General features: G+C 36.6%; 1 protein-coding gene across 3 annotated transcripts in view; it reads right to left on the reverse strand.

Moving 5' to 3' along the window:
• Positions 1-19,906, reverse strand: part of TBC1D12 (TBC1 domain family member 12) — a 44,068-nt gene that overhangs the window by 12,490 nt on the left and 11,672 nt on the right. For 2 of the 3 annotated variants that reach the window (XM_032694218.1, XM_032694219.1), the window contains 3 exons: positions 14,594-14,717; positions 7,714-7,770; positions 1,600-1,715 (listed from right to left, as the gene is read on the reverse strand). In XM_032694218.1, the coding sequence (XP_032550109.1) occupies positions 1,600-1,715; positions 7,714-7,770; positions 14,594-14,717 (297 nt within the window). The remainder of the gene's footprint in view (positions 1-1,599; positions 1,716-7,713; positions 7,771-14,593; positions 14,718-19,906) is intronic. The other variant, XM_032694220.1, reaches the window with a different exon arrangement.

Genomic DNA, 19,906 nt, shown 5'->3' on the forward strand with positions numbered 1-19,906 from the left:
GGTTTTTATTCATTATAGCTAGCCCTTTAAAATTCCCACAAAAGAAGATTGGTGATCTATTCTTTCTTCCTTTGGGAAACCTTTTATGTCAGAGCTAAAGCTAAGGAAGCTTGCTGCAGTGCTACAAGTTCACCAGCTCAAAATGTGTTTTTTGGCTGCATAGTGATCCTCTAATTGCCAAACACACGCTTCCTTGTGACCAAGAAGACTCATTTCAAAACAAATCAGAGCACAATGTTTGCTCTCAGCCTTTTACCCAATTTGGTCTACTTTGGTTCAAAATAAATAGAAAGCAGTTTTGTCATTTTAATATTAAAAGGTTTCCATCTCCTCTTATACAAGCAGAAAAGATCACTTAATATTTCCAGTAAAAGTGAGAGCAGAATATATTTTCAAGGATTGGACAGTGGCAGCACATTAGACACTTGGGATGGCACTCCAATTTGAAACAAGTGTCGTTTGGAAAAACATACTTATAGTAGTTTGTAAGTTGTAGTAGTATGAAAGTAAAGAAAAGCATCAGCAATCCAGTAACTGTCTATCTTACTCTCTGCCATACTGTAAAAGAAATAATACATTAACAAAAAAAATACTGCTAGCAACCCATAATTTCACTCAGGATATTTCTGTTTTAGCACTGAATGAGCTTATATACCCCTAGAGAGAATATTGAAAGAAACACTGTTTCTGAAATATGTTCTGTTTTCCATTTCCTAATTGGAAGTGAACAGAGCAAACATTTAACAGTGCCATCACAAGCCTTTTCATGGTGCAATTTGAAAGCATTGTTCCATTTGCTTTTCTCAAGCACGTGTTCCTGGTCAGCAGGTCCTTCTCTTTCCTTCAAATTGCTAGACTGTATAGCTGAAAATACTGACCCAATTACCAATTTTTCACTACCGTTCTTATTTGTACTGATATGGGTTTTGTTACATTTTCATCTACCGTTTCCTTGCCTTCAGCTGTAATTTTAAGCAGTCATGAAAACTTAATCGGAACAGGTGAAAGGAAGAGTTTCGGTGACCGCTCCAATCTTGGTACCAAAAACACACTGAACTGTAGCTGCCAGATACAAAATGAGCACTCAGCATTTATGACAGGAAAGGATTGCCTGTGTTTCCAAGGCAATCCTTCCCACTCCTGCTATTACCTACCTAACAATTTTTTTTCTCCTTTCTAAAAACTCGCATGGTAAGACAAGTCCAGGTTTGATGAAATGACAACTGTCACTATTAAGTCTTCACAACTGGTCTAGGAAATTAAGTTTCCAGATTGGGGAACGGAGGAGCAGGGAGAGGGGAGTGCATGCTGAGGAGGCAATGAAGAAATCAACCAGGAGAATTCCTGAAGACTTTAGGGATGCTCACAACACTGTCACAGACAGCTGTGATATACAGTAGGTAATAGATTAGTGGCTCTATTACAGCGAGAAAGAACTCCTCACGTAGACTATAATATATTTAAAAGGTTCTTCTGGAGGTACTTGTTAGGCTATTATCTCAGACAGAATAATCCAATGATACTTTCACATAAGACTTGCGAAGTTTAGCTCATCATAAGTATATCTAAAATTCAGTTGCACAGCAGAATCATACTTACGCTGGTCGATCCTCCAGAATCAAAGCAGTAGTTGAAAGTGGTTCAAATTCAATATTTTTACGTCTTGCTGATGGGGGTGGAGGTTTATACATTCTTCCTGTCCGTGCTTCATATTCCTAAACAACATTATTGATAGAAATTAAATTTCAACTTTCAACCTCACCCATAAATAGTAAGCATGATAATACTTAATACTTAAATAATTTAATATTATATATTTTAACATTATTTTATAGGACAGCAAGCAAGATACTACAAGTTGAAATTGCTGATAGCAACAGTGCACCTTTCCAGGACTGCTAAGTGAAGATGAATCAGAATACAATTTCTGGTGTCAACTTAATCTTTGATCTATTCTAGTTCAATATTACAACTGAGCACCCAAGGATCAGTTAGTTAGGAAATCTGCATAATCTTCCCAACCTAGTTAGTGTACAAGTATATTTAAGTAACATGTAGAGTTGACAATAAAAAACACCCAACACTAACAATAAAAACCACTAATCAAGAACATGTGTCTCTTCCCATTTCTTCCTCTCAGTTCTAGCCACCCTTAAGATCCAGTACACCTCACACTGCTGAGGCCTTTAGCAAGACCTTCAAACTCATAATAACCATAACCACCGACACTATACTCAGTGACAATATAACAATATTTGTCATTACAAGTTTGTTTCACATAGTTTCTTTCTCAGAGGTTAAAACATGCAATCTACTTAGAAATATTTAACAACCTTTAATACACGCAAGATTCTGAGAAAGAAAGAATCCCACTCTTCTACCACAAGAGCAACACAACAAAACAGAAATATGATACAATCTTTAGAAAAAAGGCTAAACAGACCCAACTGAAAACCTCAAATCTCACATACTCTCTTTTTTAGCCTCTAAATAAACATTTACTGCCAAGTTAACCTTTTAAGATGTGCTGACTGGGTATCTGTGACAAGACTTTTTAACCTATTCCCAACCCAAGTTAACTTGTGGGTTCACACTCTCCTTAGGTATGAAGGCTAAATACTAGTTTCTCTGTAAGTCTTCCACATGCTGGAATTCAAACATACAATACTAAGAGCTGAAAAATCATCTTTTTAAGAGAACAAATTCAAGATATTTTAGTAATGTATTTTCACAGATCACACAGCTCTATTCTTAATCATAGCCAAGTGAGTTTTAACATATAAGCTTTTTTTAAGCTATAGACAGTTTGTTTTTGTATACATCTGTTGCTTTAATAACTCTGTAAGTAAATTTAAAAAAAAAAAAATCACACATATTCCCAATCATATAGGAATCTTCTCTTCAAACTGCTCCCAAATGAATCTCACACCTAATACACAGCTTCATGTACACCTTAGTTCTCTCAGAGAGAAACAAAGTTTTACATAGTCAGTGTTCATTGACAGCATTGTAGAAACAGAGCTGACAACTTTAAAACTATTATATAGGTTAAAAGTTCAGTACACAGTTCATAAAGTTAAATGTAAAAAGACCATTGCACATGCACAATGCAACTTCAGATTTCCAGAGAAGGCACCAAGTCTGAGATTAAGGTCTCTTAGAGCTTTCTGCTCAACAGCCTCCTCACTCTGTCCATTTCTAACAATCTCTAACAAAATTTCTGTTCTCCCACATTGGGTATGATACATTAAATGATCCGAAAAGTATAACCTCAATGATGTCACATTAATCTCATCTCAAGACTAAAATTAAAAGACAGGCAAAAATCTATAGTAGCCAGCCTACTCTTTCAACTAGAGAACATCTGTTGCTTTACCATCTTCAAAAAAGTCCAAATACCTTGATAGCAACTGTTTGCTACCATCATTTAAACATATATTCACACTAAAATCCCAATTCTTTTTAAACACAATGATTTAAAAGTTACCAGCCAAGTCTTCTTAAATACAACTTACTTCTCAATAATTCTAAGGGTTTGGCCAAGAGCTGTGGTTATACAAATTTCCTAGAACACACTTCCTCTCCTAAAGGGTAATTCCCAAGACAGTTTTTGCTTTAAAATAATGTGCATCCAACACTATTCATCACATTCAAACAAGTACCTTGAACAACTGGGCACATAGAATTAGTAGAGTTCTGTTGTAATTCACACAAGCACAAGAAAAATCAGAAAATTGACATTCACTGTATGAATGAATACACATATTCTGAAGGTAATATTATTTCATTCCACCCGAAAACAGAAACATCAGCACTCTTGCCATGCTGTATACCTCAGGATACTCCAGTACATTTGTAAGTTAGGAATGCATCCTGTGACAGCAACCAGAGATCAGCATCCAGGTTGCAGTACAGTAACAATGCCATCCCTCCTATTCTTGGTAGAAGTTCTAATTCACTTTCACATCCTTCTTTGTAACAGAGGCCACAAAATCAAGTTCATTTAGTAGTCTAGAATCTTTTCAACATTCCTACATGTTGAATTTATATGTAAGTTCAAAAAAAAAAAAATAAATCAGCACTGCAAGTTGTATGTTACAAATGAAGCCACTCTTACCTTTTTTAACACAAGCAATATATTTGAATAATGCTAGTGCTTCTGGCTACTGTATGTGCTAAGAACGGATATACTATTTCCAAAGCAGTAGAGAAAGAAAAAAAAACAAACTAAAAAGTCTTCAGAGGTTTTCACAAAAGGCAGAACTCATCATCCAACTGTGTTTGTGAAAATAAGTACATGTTATGAACAGTTGGGTTTTGTAAGAAAAGATCACATGAACAGAGAAGGAAAACTAAGTGTCACTAGAAAAAGTCAAAGCAGAGATCAAAATAGCTTCAGGCTCAAACTGCCATGGTGGCTTATTCCCCAAATCGAAATACATTCAAAAAGCATCAGAACTTCCCACTGGAAGATGCTTCTTCCTCAAGAAGTCCGTGCACTAGGAAATTTATTTGAAGATTAGATCCCAGAACCATCAAACACATAGAGAACTTACACAACTAAAATATCCATTTTTTCTAGATACTTTGCATGACTAGATGTAAAGAATCCAATATTCTTAACTCTGCATTTGAATCAGAATCTAAAATTCTTGGTGTGGAACAAAAAGCTTGAACTGACACAAAATTTCACTTCAAAAGATGTGAGCTAATACTTTTCCGTAACAAGGTAAAAATACAATTTAAAGTCAAATGTCTTGTCAAATGCTTAACATGCAGGACATGTGGTAGAAGACAGCTGACAGCTAAGATTCAAGACTACGTAAGACCTGTATATGTAAAAAAAGTTTTTTTGGAAGTGTCACGTGTAGGGTTTCACAAGTTTAGAGAAGGTTGTTAAAAAATATTACAAGATATCAGGCGTTTATTGAAAGTTCCAGAATGTTTCACAACCCCAAAGGAGAGACAAATTTCAGCTTTAATAGAAAGTAAAAATAGTTATCTCCTTATTAAGGTTGGAACTGCACCTTCTCATCCTCTAAGCCAATAATTAATCTGTTAACAGGCTAAAGGCATGTTTTTCCTGAAAAACACCATGACAAGATATTTAAGAGCGCTTCGATATGTGGAGGGACTTGCATTTCTGGTATTTATTCCCACAGAAATACAGATAAGCCTATTAACCTACAGGCAGGTAGCAGGTAACTGGGGCTGGGAAAAAAATGTATTTTGCTTATAAACTGCCTTTGTGCCTAAGAAGATAAAGATAGCCCAAATACTATTTTAAAAAAAAAAAAAAAAAAAAAAAAGAAAAAAAAAAGAAAAAAAGAAAAACCACACACAAACAAAAAAACAACCAACAAATCAAACAAAAACCCACCAAAGAAACAACAACAAAACAAACACACATCCCCAACATCACCACAAAGAATACCAAAACACCTTCCTGGTGTTCTAAATAAACAAAAACATACAAAACAGAAGTTTCTTTTATCCTTTCTCTGAAGAACCATCTGGTACAGACAGACCACTGAGAGTTATTTTAGATATCTCTAAACACTACTGGATTGCTCCGTGTAATGTGTGTAATTGCCCATAGCTCCTTCTTCCAATACTTAACAACCTTACAGAAAGGAAAACCAGCTGCATTGCAGCATTCCAGAAGCATTAGTTGACCTTAAGTAGGGTATGCTTCTGGGGATAAAGTATTTAACTAAGTGTGAACATAGTGATTCAGTCTTAGAAGACAAACTTGCATCTACTGTGCCCAAACTATACAGCTGTAAAGGAGTAAATACCAGCCATAAAATTTAACATGAATCTTGCTTGTGTAAGTTTTGATCTATCTATGATCCAACAACAAAAGCTGAACTCCTGGAAATGAGTGATAAAAGCCTTCCTGTGAGGAAGTCCTCACAGTACCAATCATGCAGCTAAAATACCACAGATCCAATTACGTTTTAGGCAAGCTGGAGGAGAAAGTGATCTGATAGGCAAGACTGAATTAATTTACCACATCTTAAGGATTGCCTCTATTTAAAGTAGATGTCAAAGCACATTAATACTCCAATTAAACAAAGCATGCACCCTGCATATGACAGTTTCTTCTAACACGCTTTCTCCTCCAAAATTCTAAGGCTGATACTAAAAGAGGTTTTATTCAATCAACCATGACTTCTGTTGAGGAAACAGAATGGGGATTGCCATATATTGTGCTAATGGTCTCTCCTCTACATACACATGACTCTGGAGCAGACGTGTCTATAAACTATCTATAGGATTATTTTCATGATGTTATACAGCTGCTTAGATATATCATCAGAAAGATTTCATCCCTTCTTTTCAATCTACTATTTGAATGTACTCTCAGGCCCATGGTATGACTTGAGGATGGTCCTTTGCAGGCCTAAGAGATGGAGTCAATGATCCTTGCGGGTTCCTTCCAACTCAGCATATTCTGTGATTCTCTGAGTCAGGGTTGATCATTCAAGAATGGAAGCATTAACAGAATCACTTAGGAGGGCATCCATGTAAGAAGAATTTCTGCTAATGCATAATCCTACATCATCATGTGCTGCCTCTGGGTTAAATGTTAAAATCTAAAGCTGGCACTGGCTACAAGGTGATCATAAACAAAGAAGTGTTTATAGCAAGAGTAGATGTCACTGAAAAATTCTGAGTGAAACTAGACATTCTTCTGGAACTAAGAATTCCAGATGCTATCAGAACAGGCAGAACAGTACATTCTTGCCTAATTTGCAGGTGAAATAGGAAGAATATATAAATAAGGAGGAAAACATACTAATTTTCACATAGCACAAGAGACTAACCAAACTGACACTTAAGAGTTTCTAGGTCAACCTTCCAAAGTAATGCCATACACCTTCAGTTCTTTGTTTACTTTATTTTTTCCTCAATTGGATATTTAACAAGGTGCATCACATTTCATCTTCTTTTGTTCACAAGAAGCCACCGGCTTTGGGCCCAACAAAGAAGAGCTGAGAGAGGCCGGACCATGTAGCCATTTGCATCAGAATCAACTGGTAGTTACATCACTGCTCTGTTTCACAAAGCCACAGCAACCGTTTCAGAAAACTAAAGAGCCAACCCGTACTATTCCTGTTTAACAGACTGCGGGATTCAATAAAAAGTTTAGAAAGGAAGCAATTGGAGCAATTTCAGAAGGATACAGTCACAGCAGATAGATGACACAACAGAATGAAAGTTTCAATAGCTACACTTTTCTAGGTTCCCAATTTCATATTGGAAATAAGTGATTAAAAGCATCTGGAGTTCTGAAGTGCCACTGCTAATGACTTGTGTGATTTAGTGACAGAAAAAAGATTCAAATCTAATAAGGTGTTCAAAAATATTAAAAATTAAGCCTTTTAACAACTTTTACCATTAAGCAACAAGGCACAAACATAGAAAGCAAATTACTATCAAGCTCTATCATTACCTATTTCCTGCTATTCAGGAACATGCAATATAAACGATAAACAATAATACTCTATCACTTTAAGCTGTTAGTGAGATTCATGTGTGAAGTTTGTTTGTTTATTTTACTAATGGTATTTAATGAGTTGATGGTTAGTGCCATAAAATATTCATGCTACTGTGAAAATGTGATGTTTTTTCTATTTTAATGAGTGCTACACAGTCCCATGCATGGCATTGAATACAACTAAAAAAAGTATATATTAAATTTCATACCCCTGTGTTTAACAGACTGAGAGCAGATATTGACGCAAGACTGCCAGAACTGTCATCCTAATGAGAAAAACAGAAGCAAAGCCTTAGTGAATAAATGAAGGAAAAGACCATTACAGTATAGCAACATGCAAGCCAAAATTTAAATTCACATGTAGAGTATTTATCTTCTATGTTTGAAGACACATAGATATGTCTGTTCCTCCTTCTCCAGCCCTCAAAATATACAGATATACATACAAAAGCTGCCCATTTGTGCAAGTTGTCTACAGACATTGGTTGCATTATCTTTCTGGTTTAATTGATGTTTTATATTCTCAGTAATCAGCACTTTTGCCCAAAGCGAGATCTTTCGCTGTGGCGCTTCTCAGGCACATGACAAAAGGTATTCCCTAAGATATCACTGCCTCTCCCTAGTACACATCACTCATAAAAGTTAGACTTAGTTAAACAATAGCCTTGGAAGGCACCCTGTTAAAAAGCAGAAACAAAACACTGTCCCCCGCTTCCTCCTGCCATGTAATAATCAGTATTTCTAAACTGAAAGTCCAAAAGTGGACTGCACCTCAACATTACTGGTGAGCCAATAAGAACTGAGATGCATTTGTAAGGCTTTGAGAAATAATCACTTAAATTAAACGTAAGATTCTAAGCACCAATCGAACCCCTCACAGCACATTGCAGCAAGGCAATCAGCTAAAAGCATGCCTAGAGGAGACTCCATTCAACCACAGCTCTGCACACTTCCATTCAAAAGTCAAAGCTGGTTTTCTAATGGAATGAAAAGCCAAGCTTAAAAATGGGGTGCAGGGGAGGTGACAAACCCAGCCATTGGTTTTAAGCACCAAATTGCAGCACCAAGATGAAGGAAAATAAGCTTTGCATCATGACTTCAATAGAACATATCTGCAGTTTTCTGTACCATGCACACCCCAGAATAATAGAAAAGTATTTTAAAGGCTTTCTTATCTCTTGACATACTATTTTTATCTTTTCAGTACTGAAGTACCATACCAGCCTCAGAAGGATAAGGCTTACATTAAAAAAAAACAAATCCCCCCAACCTAAAGAAAAAATATCCATGTAAGACAGCAGATCTACCACCTAAATATTTTTGCTAAATTCTTTATCCTTTTGGAATTTGATACAGCCTGGCTAGGTGATGATTTTGCTATGTCAGCACCTCAAGCTCAGCACCATGTCTGCTTAATCTGCAAAAGCTCACCTCTTTAAGAGAAGGAAAAAAAAAAAACCAACACATCATGCTTTACTAAAGAAGTCCAAAGGTCCAATAGAGGGGGAAGAATACCATCAAAGAGAGAATCCAGACTACAAAAAGACCCAAAACATCATGTCCCACCAGATGAAAGTAAAAGAACTTTTATCATTTTTATTACATCAATTTATATTCTTTGTTTACTCCAAACTTCTAAGAACAGAAATGAAAATATATACAATGCTTATGTTTTCTTTTTCAAGCATTAGGAAAAAGAAGTTTGCTTCAAGACCCTTAGTAGTTGTCCCCAAAGACTTTGGTTTTGAATAACAGCAATCAGAAGAATTCATGTCAGCAGAGTCAACACCTCTGTGTTATTTTCCAAGCACTGCTCCCATCCCCACTGTAAGTTACTCCCCTGAAGATGCATTTGTGCCACCAGCATAGCACTGACAGCATAAAAACTTCTTAAGTTTTCCTTGTCAAAGCAGCTGGGTAAGCTCTGGCAGTAGGAGTTGAATTGTATTTTATGTCCTTTATGCAAAAGAAAAGAAAGCATTTGTCACTCTGAGGGGTTCTACTACTTTCTCTACCACTTTACTGACAAGATAATCATTGCAGAAATCTAGAACACTGGAGAATGTCTTTAGTTTACCTCTAGAATAAATATTTTACTGACTACACATGATTCTGGAACTACGTGGCACATTCCTGGAGAATCTGAACTGCTACAGCATCTACAAAGAAAACCATCACAGCCTTGTCACTGCTGCTAGTAGAGCAAATTGTTATTCAGGCATTACATGTTCCTTGCTGGACCCAATACCCCATAAATAAAAAAACAAGTAAATAAATTTTATTGTCTGTCCTCGTTTCAAGGCAATTTGTTACCAATGTATTTCAACCCTATATCTGGTAAACATGCAAAAGTCTTGCCTTTCTCTTTTCTCCAGTAGTGCAAGGTGAGCCAACATGACCTCTATATAACAATCTGCTTAAGAACCACTCCTATGAAAAAGCACCTAGCATTGTACAACTTCTCACAGATAATTAGTCCTTAGGTTTGTTTACAAACACACTATACACATTTTTATAAGCATTAAGAGCTTCACACACTTAAACTGCAACAACCAAAACTGGAGGAAAGAGTTAATATTGCAAATTAGAAGGTTTGAGTCATGTGAAAACCCATTCAAAACGCATCTGTTCCTCTGAAGAGAAGCCTCTGAAAACCCTTGTCCCTGGGAGACCAAGGGAATTCTGCCCAATCAGTGACTGCAATTTCTCCATTAGATTTCAGACCGGAGATAACAACATTGGAAAAATATGCAAGTGAAGACACTGAGTTTTTTACCCCTTGAGTAGTTCTTTTTTTTTTTTTTTAAGATTTCAGAGTCACCCCAACACATTTTCAGAGGTTAGTTGTACAACAGTGACCGAGTCAAAAGTTAGTATTTAATGGACTGTCTAAAATTAAAACCTTCCAGTTTGTACACAAGGTGACAGATTTTGGAAAAGATGGCTTCACTTCTGAATAAGCAATCATTTCTAAATCACTGCAAGCTTTTCATGGTGTGTCAGATTTAAATAGAAAAGAAGTCTCTTTTTCCACCTCATTTAAGGCTGCCACTAAGAGCAGCATAGTTAAAACTGCTGATAAGTAAAATGTACACCAAATTCTTTTTTTTTATTATTTTGCAATGTGTATTTACAGATTATGAGTTTAATTCAGGCATATTAGAAAAAACCAACCATACTATTTTAAACAAATTAATAAAAAGTATGCAAGATGCTTTAGTGAAAAAAAGAGCTAAATTTAATGACTTCATATTCAGAATAGTTTTGATTATAGATTAAAATCTCTTTTCTTTAAGCATAAGCACAAAAACTGAAATTGAGCTTGCATTTTTAAAGAGAACTTGGACTCTAGTCAATACATTCCAAAATGCTATATATCAGCCCACAAGTCTGTTTCTACTTTAAATGCTTCTGCATTAAAATATTTTAGCCATTTAATTTAAAGCAGATTTCTATACAGACTGAAAAGAATTTACCAAACTGATCATTAATGACCACATATTTCTAATAGCCAGTTTTATCAGCCGGAATTCATGAAAAAAGGCACACTTCCTAAAACCATCAAATGCATTTGACATTTGCAGTCCTGGGGAGTTGCTGTTTTCCCTTTTTAAAAAACAGTGAAGGAAGGAAGCCCAGAGGAGAGAGATGTCCAGCAAAAGAGTTGGCCCCGATCACATCCTGCTTGGGCAGCTCTAAATCCAAGGAGAGCTGAGCGTGCCAGCAGCTGCGAGAGGGGAGATGCAGCTGCCAAGAACTTTCAACCTCTGACCCAGTTCGAGCGAGCGCACCTCGCCCGGAGCAGGCTGATGGCAGCACAGCTGTGAGGGACTCTGCTGCTCTCCAGGCAGGCAAGCCCCCCAGGTTGCTGCACCACAAAAATATTTATCTTCTTCTACGTGTACTAAGAAGATTGCAAAGAAATTATTTACAGTAATATTCATTGGACAGTCTCTGAAGGCGGAGCTGGCTAGCGTCGCCGTCTGAAAAATGTCTGAAACAGTATCCCAAATTAAGTTTCCAGATTTTCTCGGAGGTTATTCAAGATATTGGAATCACTGCCTGACTTCTCTGGAGAGGCATATATAGCAGTGTCTAGTTGATAGACAGTGACTGGGAGCCACAAGCGTTCATTTAAATGTAATTATCAATTTACTACATCACCCTTACCATAACAAAGATAACAAAGGAGGCTTCCATCAGCCAGAATGGAAAGGGGACACCTGAGTTCCACCAACCTTTTGGCTATAAATGTACAATGATGCAATTTTTCTCTCTTTTACTAATAGGAAAGTCCTTTAAGCTTCATTATATTGTCATAAAGCTTTGATGGAAGTATTATTCTTATCCAAAAGACTTCCTCCTCCTATTAATTACAAAGTTTTTCCTGTTGTGAGTTAATTTTTCTCGCAACAGGGTTTCCTAAGATCTCATCCTTTATCTGAAGGATGCTGACTCATTACTGAGTTTCCTTAATCAAGGGTTTATTTGTACCCTCTCAAGGCTGGCCACTGGCATCTGTAAAGTGAGAAAACTGTGTTCAACCATGGAGAATAATGTTCAGGAACAGCAAGATTTGTTGCTAACAATAAACTACCATAAACTCCCTTACAGGCAGCTTTCCTACAGCTTAAGCCCATTCTACTTGCAGTCTTACACCTAAAAGCTCATTTTACAAAAGCTGGCTAACAGTAAGTAGTTATGGTTCTGACCACAGATTGCAAAAAAAAAAAAAAAAAACCACAAACCTGGAGAAAAATGCAGGGTTTGTGTTTCAGATCACATTTGATCCCTCCAATTTAGAAAGTCAAAGTACAAGTTTGCACAGACACTCCATGTAGGTTATGAAGCAATCTGCCAGGTTCACAGAATTACTTATGAATAAAACATATTAAGCTTCAATCATATTTATATCAACTTCTTGAAGGCCTATATTTTTTTCACTTGCCTATATTCATTCTTGCCTATATTTTTTTCATGCACATCTCCTGCATAGTGAGGAACTAGTCTAGGGGCTTCAGTCAGACATTTGAAAGTGAAGATGTTATTTCCCAGTGATCTTCAGTAACCAAGTGTACCTATGTCCATTCTAAACCATCACCAGCTTAGCAAATTTGAACACTTTTTTGAGAAAAGAAACCATTGGCTTTTCTTCAAAGGCATGTGCACAGGGAGCTATACTGTAAATCTTAAGCACACATACAAGACATTTGACATATGCTAAATCTGGAGACATTAGGGTCATTTCTCAATTAAAGATCAAATTGTCTTGGGTATTGTACATCTAACTGTGTAGAGAGCGTACGGTCAATCTGGATCCCCCTTTGATAACTGTATATCTTAGGTCATGAGGCTTTATCTAAAACCCAGGCATGTTTTAGCCAAATAGAAAGCTAAAAATGTTAGCTATTACCTTACTCAAGATTATGAAAATCCAACAGTGATTTTAATCTGGCAAACATGACACAAACCACGTGACCATGGCTAGGACCAACTCAATCATATTTAAAGATAATATATTGTTGTAATACATTTGCTTTTCTACCACTTTGGAGAAGTTAAAAAAAAAAACGGGAACACTGCCCTTTAAAACAAAACACAATCACTGAGGGACAACAGAATAATAGGACTATTTTTTCAGATTATTGTCTTCGACAGGTTGCCCAGGCAAGCTGTGGATGCCCCATTCCTGGGAGTGCTCAAGGTCAGGTTGGATGGGGCTTTGAGCAACCTGCTCATGGCAGGGAGGGTGGAACTAGATGACCTTTAAGGTCCCTTCCAACCCAAACCATTCTATGATTATAACACAGCCTCCAGAACAAATGTCTTCATTACTAGAGAAAAGTAAGCAGATGATTGGTAGCACTGTGCAGATTCTCCAGATTTTTACCACAGCATTTTCATAGCACAACACCAACAACATTAATCTGCAAGTAAACAAACAACACATGCCCTCTTTCCCACCCAAAAAGGAAAACCATCTATATAAGAAAATTGTATTTGAAAATGTTAAAAAAGTAGTCAGTTTACCTCACAGTAAATCACAGGACAGTTTGGTTTGGAAGGGACCTTTAAAGGTCATCTAGTTTCAACCCCTAAGATTGCACTTGCTGTAATCATTTTCCTACAACGTTTTATTGTGTGACAAACCCCATTACATCGAAGTCCTTCAAAAAGAATCTCTCATTTTTTACTTTAGTTACTCCCAAAAGGCCCTTTTTGCCACAAAGCTCTTTCTAGAAGATGACTGAACACTGCTTCATTCACAGCCATTTGCACCTGCCAAACACATCAGCTTATATGGAATTTAAGAAAAGAGAAGGAGAAAGCAGCTCTCAAGAGACTGGAGTTACCGTTTCAACAAGCACATGGGACATTCACATTTCATATGTCAACAAATCTTTCCATTTCAGGTTGATAATATTAAGTTATATTAATGCTAATATTAAGTAAATTATACATTACCAATTGCTCACCTTCAAAGACTATGACGTTTTAATATTATTTTATCACATAAACTCCACAGGAACAATTACATGGAAATGCAACTTTGTGTCAGAGGAAGAAAATCAGAGGTACCTTTCTGGAGTACACCAGTAACTCCAAACCAAGTTCAACTTACAGCATTATTTTGGAACAAAATACCTTGAGGGAAATTAAAACTTTCATTTAAAAAAGATGATATGTTTCAGAATTCTAAGCAATTTGTCACAAGTTATCCACACAGGAAAGCCTTCCAGGCAACAACAACTACGGAAAAATTAGTTAGATTGTGGCATATTAAATAAGTGTGCTGGTTAAATAAGACAATAAGTCAAAATGTTACAGGAATTTAATACAAGTTCTGATGTCTTGACAAAAACAGCTTAAATGCTTTCTGAACATGTATCACCTTTTTATAAGCACTGAGATGTACTGAGGAATGTACCTGATAAAACTCAAACTCCTTAGTAACTACTATTCTTTAAACAAAGCCCCAAAAGTGCACTCTATGGTTGTATAACAATATGGAGATAACAGCAGAGAAACACAATATCTATGTGTTATTTTTACAGGTTTCATACCTAGAGTTGTATGATGTTTACTCACCTGCTGAATAATTTTGGAATCTTTCGGAAGGTTTTCCCTGGGTGGGACTTTTCCAAACAACTTCCAACCAGGAGCGCTTTGGACAGCAGGTTTGAGTTCCTTTGTCCTTTTAGTGAAAAAGTTTCTGTAAAGAGAGGAGGGTTTTCTTTTTGTTTATTATAAGCATATAAACAAAATATATTGTGCCCATTCACACTTCTTTAAATGCAGTTCGCCACTGGGGTGAACTGTAGATATTTACTGCTCCACAAACACAGAGTGTAACTACCTTAGCTTTCTCTTTGACTTGAAATTAATTAACTTGAAATGAAGCATCTTTCATTACAGATGCTTTGATGTTCATATTTGGTTTAAACATTCAGCTTTACCTCTGAATTCTAAGCTACTTTATGCAATATCAGAGCTTTATTTAGTAATACCAGGCACTTTATTAAATGTAAGATAGCAGCATAAGACAGCTCTCAGACTTTTGTTTGGGATTTGCTTTAATGTCTTACTAACCTATTTTGGTACTGAAATGACAACAACTGAAAAACACTGTGTAACTCAGAGATTTAAAAAAGAAATTGTGAAATATTACTTCTACTAACATTCTCTGCAATCTTCACACCTTCAACTTTCGTAACATGGACTAGAAAACCAGAGAACAATCACACAGCTTTAGTTTAGCAGATAACCTTTACCAGTGCCTAAGGCAATTACACTGAAAAAAGCAGATGACTGCACTGCTCTTACTTCTTAGAAAGCCAACCATCACAAGACCATATTAGCAACCATTTGTGTAGATACTCAGCTGTACTATTTGTCTCCAATCACAAGCTCCCACAGAGCATGCTATGTATGAGTGCTTAGAAAATTAAAGAAGCGCATTTATTCCACATATTGGAAAGTTACTTTCCAGAAACTTGCAACACAAAGGGATTAAAAGCTCAGTAGTCCATAAGGTTATTTCTCAGGAAGCTTACAAGCTGACCTCTGAGTGAACAGAATATGGAGCACTTTTATTGAAAGATGTTTTAGTGCGGTGCTAACTAGCTAACTTCACAATCTTCCTCTGGAAAGAGATCCCCAGATTTATTCTGCACTTGAAGTTTCCTATATTTTAAAATACAATTCCTTCTCAAATTGGATGCAGTCACATTTGTGCACAGTAAACAGTCTTTTGGCTTGCCCAGATAAAAGAAGCATGCTTCAAACACCTCAATCAATCTGAAAAGTGCTCAGTGCTCTTAAATTCCAGTGCTGTCAGGATTTCTGGGCAGGCAGCATAGTTTTACAACTAGGAACTGTTAGTGTTTCTAAGATATTGTATAGCCTTTAAATACAAACTATCTTTTCAGTTTCCAGAATTCTTTCTGTTATTTGGGAAACAGGCAAATGCCTGTCGCAAAAATCCCTTCCATGCAAATTTGTATGAATGGACTATACAGTCTGTAAACTTATGTGTAGTTGAGGATGTAGCCACCAGCAAACAGCAAGCTGGAGAGATGGAGTAGTAGAGGTTGATAGAGCATGGAAGCCTCCCAAAAACTGGTAAGCTCAAGACTGGTGGTCCTCTGGAATTCAGGAAGATTAAGAAACCTCGAACCCCAAGACTCCCTGTCTGAGGTCACCAGCACACACTACAATCCTCAACAGCTTGCTAAAAAAAAAAAAAAAAAAAAAAAAAAGGACTGCATTCAAGGAATCAAACTGTTGCTATTAATAATAGCATAATTAATACAAGGTGTTCTGGTAAGCATTAGTTGTGATCCACACATCCCACAGCTCTGTCTCCATCAAGGAAACTTGTAATATCCTAATCCATCCCATCCCTGTAGAAGTAATGTAAGCACTCAAATACCAAGATAGTGGTTTCCAACACATAATCTGGAAAAAAGAGCTGATGAAAAAGCCAAGCACCAATGGCTTTAAAAGACACTGTCCTCAGTCAATCCCAGGACTGCACACCATTAGTGAAATGAACAGGTCTACCCATCAAGGCAAAAGAAAAAAAAAGTGCACTTGCACATTTACACAAATAACAAAGGCTCACTTTACAAGTACAGGACACCTTCCACAATGCTTTAGGTTGTCTTCAGGAGGGAAGGAAGAGTGTTCAAAGAATCATTAACAAAACAAGAGTACTGCAGCAGCTGTATTTGAACTTAACTGAAAAAGACTTTTTCACCCGAAAGCACAAATGCAGGAAGATACATTCTGCAGTACTGTTCTTGACTTCATGGACAGCAATTACCATCCAGTCTCTGCACATACTATGGAACACCACCAGAATAACTTAGCAGTTGAGCTCCGCTGCTTCTAGCACTTGCAGAAGCTGAAAGGTGTATGCCTTTAACATTGATGGCAATCTGTCACTGTATCAAAGCTGGTTTATGATTAACTAGGAAGCTGGTAGATTTAAAAAAGGAAAAATGTGTAAACAAACAGAAGGTTTTAATTAATATTTCTGTACAAAAGATTAAAGTATGTTCACAGCTTTTACAACATCTCATTTTTCAATTTTTTTTTAACAAATATAATATTCAAACAAACCTTCCAGAAAGCAGTCTGGAAGCGAATAAAAATTTCACTTTTATTCAGTAGATGTTCATTGAAGTCTGTTTCTTGTGAAGGTAAAAAGCTGGTCAAACTTTCTATGATGTCAGAATAAACCTCACATAGGAATTCTAATCCAAGAGAAATTAATGAGATGTTTACAAATAAAGTTTGCTGAAGATGGAAGGACACAATATATTGTTTTGGCAGCTAGCAGTATCACATCTGATGTGTTGTTGACAGCAGTAAAGCCTTACAAAAGCCTTGTTAAGGAACAGCATCTGTGAATGCTTACAAGTTGCATTCACTGAATGGCAGAAGTGTACTAGATTTGATATATTTGTTGCTGCTTAGAATATTCATGAGCTTCACTGATCCCAGGAAGAGTCATCTATTGAGATGGCTGAAAAGTCAATAGCATTTTGGTACAGAATCTCAAAATCTGTTTGAAAACATCAAAATTCCTTAAAAAGAAGCCTACACTTTAGAATTGAATAATGCTTTCTGTTGCAAGGACCCTTGGGATAAAAGTATTAAATTAGTTCATAGATTTAAGCTCTAGTTTACAAAAACCCATGGGAAAAGTTCCAGGTTTTTTTCCCCTGCTACTTTTATAGAACACATATTAACACCCTCAAATGACACTCCAAAATGTTTCAGCAGGTGCCTTGAAGAGCTTGAAAACTAAATGAAGTACCACAGAAGGAGAAGCTGTTAGTGGAACACATCAAGACATCTATTGCTAACAAGGTTTGGATTACACTACACAAAAACCTATGGGGCTCTGATCACCCAACTACAACAGCTGTAGTGACAGTTATGACTAGTGGTTTTCCTCCTTATTTTTAACAATGTTGCTTCAACTATTACTGCCTGTGCCCACAGCATTCTGTGCAAGTTTCACCATACTGATAGTACAGTAATTCAGAAATGTTAACGTTAATGCCACCTGTAGAAATGGTTATGTTCTACTACTGCAATTGCTTGTTTCCACTCTGTTTTTGCTTTTAAATTCCTTTTTTCATTGTCATTTAAGATAAATTAGTGAAGTCTAAATACCATTAGAATTAAATCTCAGAAGGGGATAGGTGGAACTTGATATTTTAATGGATTTTTTTTTGTTTACTTTGAGGGTTTGGCTTCCCTCCTGAAAAAAAATCTGAACACAACTTTCTTCCAATTTCCAAGCTAGTTATATGTCAATTCAAGAGGATGACAGATTTCCAAGTTTTAGAGGAAGTTACTGAACAATACCAGACAGTTACTTCAAACTTGATCTTAAATTATATCAAAAAACAGACTAGAAACTGCACAACAGCCACTCAAAGAAAGCTGAAGTGCTTTGAATAGCAGCAACCATGAACCATAGTAGCAGGAAGGAAAAGTGCCAGGCTAGATACAACTACAGCACTCTGCCTCTAGGCATGAGTGATTCACCTCTCCACAAGACCAAGTAGTCTTTTGTTCAACCAAAAATGTCAAACTGTAATCTAGTTTCAAGTTAGATATCATTTTGCTACAGTTCTTTCAAAGATCACACCCATGGACCTTCCCTTTTTACTGCTTCACTGTGTGCCACAAACAACAGACTACCTGCATTCCACTGCTTTGTGCATCCCAGTAACACCTGAATTTGCTTTCCTTCCCACTCCAAATGCACATCCTTAGGTTTCCAATAACAGATTCAAAGGAGCCTGCTAAAAGGTTTATCTCTGATGATTCAGAGTTCTGATGTTGTTAAGATATAGTAGGGCATTACTGGAAGCAATCAACTTTATTTACTTCCATTTTCCCTGAAAGTCCCATTTGAGTTCAGCATTCTTAACAATAGCTCTTGGAAACTGCATTCACAAGTCTATATCTGCCCTTAATTCTCTAGCTTTAAAGCACGATACAGACACTGACTCACCTCTCCACTCCCTCTATAAAACTGTAGCCCTTAAACCCATACATTCAGCAACACTTGTAAGTGCAGCCCCAGCTTAGAAAGCCATAGCAACTGTTTAGCCAGGGAGTCTAGAAACCCAGTTTTATCAGATTCTTTAAAGGCATTGCAAACTCAAAGACAGTCAAACAAAGCAGTCAGGAGTCATAACAGGGATTTGCCTCTTCTCCGTTAAGGAATGTCTGTAGCCTCAATCTACTTCTTATTTGGTGTTAGAGAATCCAATCATTAGAAGAACTCCACATTCAGGCTCAAGCTTCACCTATCCTGATGCTTTTGGCAATCTACAGACAGATTTCAGGTAGGTTGGATCTTACACCTCAGCCATTTAAAATGAATATCAGTATAAAGCATATCAAAAATCAGCCTGCATTTCTCCAATTTGTTAATCTTGCACTAAAAAGAAATGGTAAAATTCTAGTGGTATCAACTACTGACACAAGGATACAGTCTCGGAAGAGAGCACAAACCACATGATCATCATTACTGTTATACATGAACAATGAAGCATGCGCCCTTACAGTTCACTTTAATATACAAATAAATTTAATTCAAAATGCTGCACCGTGTTAGACAAAAAAAAAAAAACCCAAACAAACAAACTGTGGGCATCCCTGGAAAGCAATCCTTACAGAACTTGCAGCATGGCACCAAAGAAACAATTTTTTCCAAATAAATATTCAGAATTCAGGGTTATTTTAGGAATAGATGAAATACTGTGGTTAAATCTTGATGCTGAAAGCTTGGCTACTAGTCTTTGACTTCCTTCCCTTGCAAGGTAACTTCGACCTTGCTCAAAATGTTTACTCACTAATCTATAAATAAAATAG

The sequence above is a fragment of the Chiroxiphia lanceolata genome, chromosome 8, assembly GCF_009829145.1.
Source record: "Chiroxiphia lanceolata isolate bChiLan1 chromosome 8, bChiLan1.pri, whole genome shotgun sequence".
NCBI lineage: Eukaryota > Metazoa > Chordata > Aves > Passeriformes > Pipridae > Chiroxiphia > Chiroxiphia lanceolata.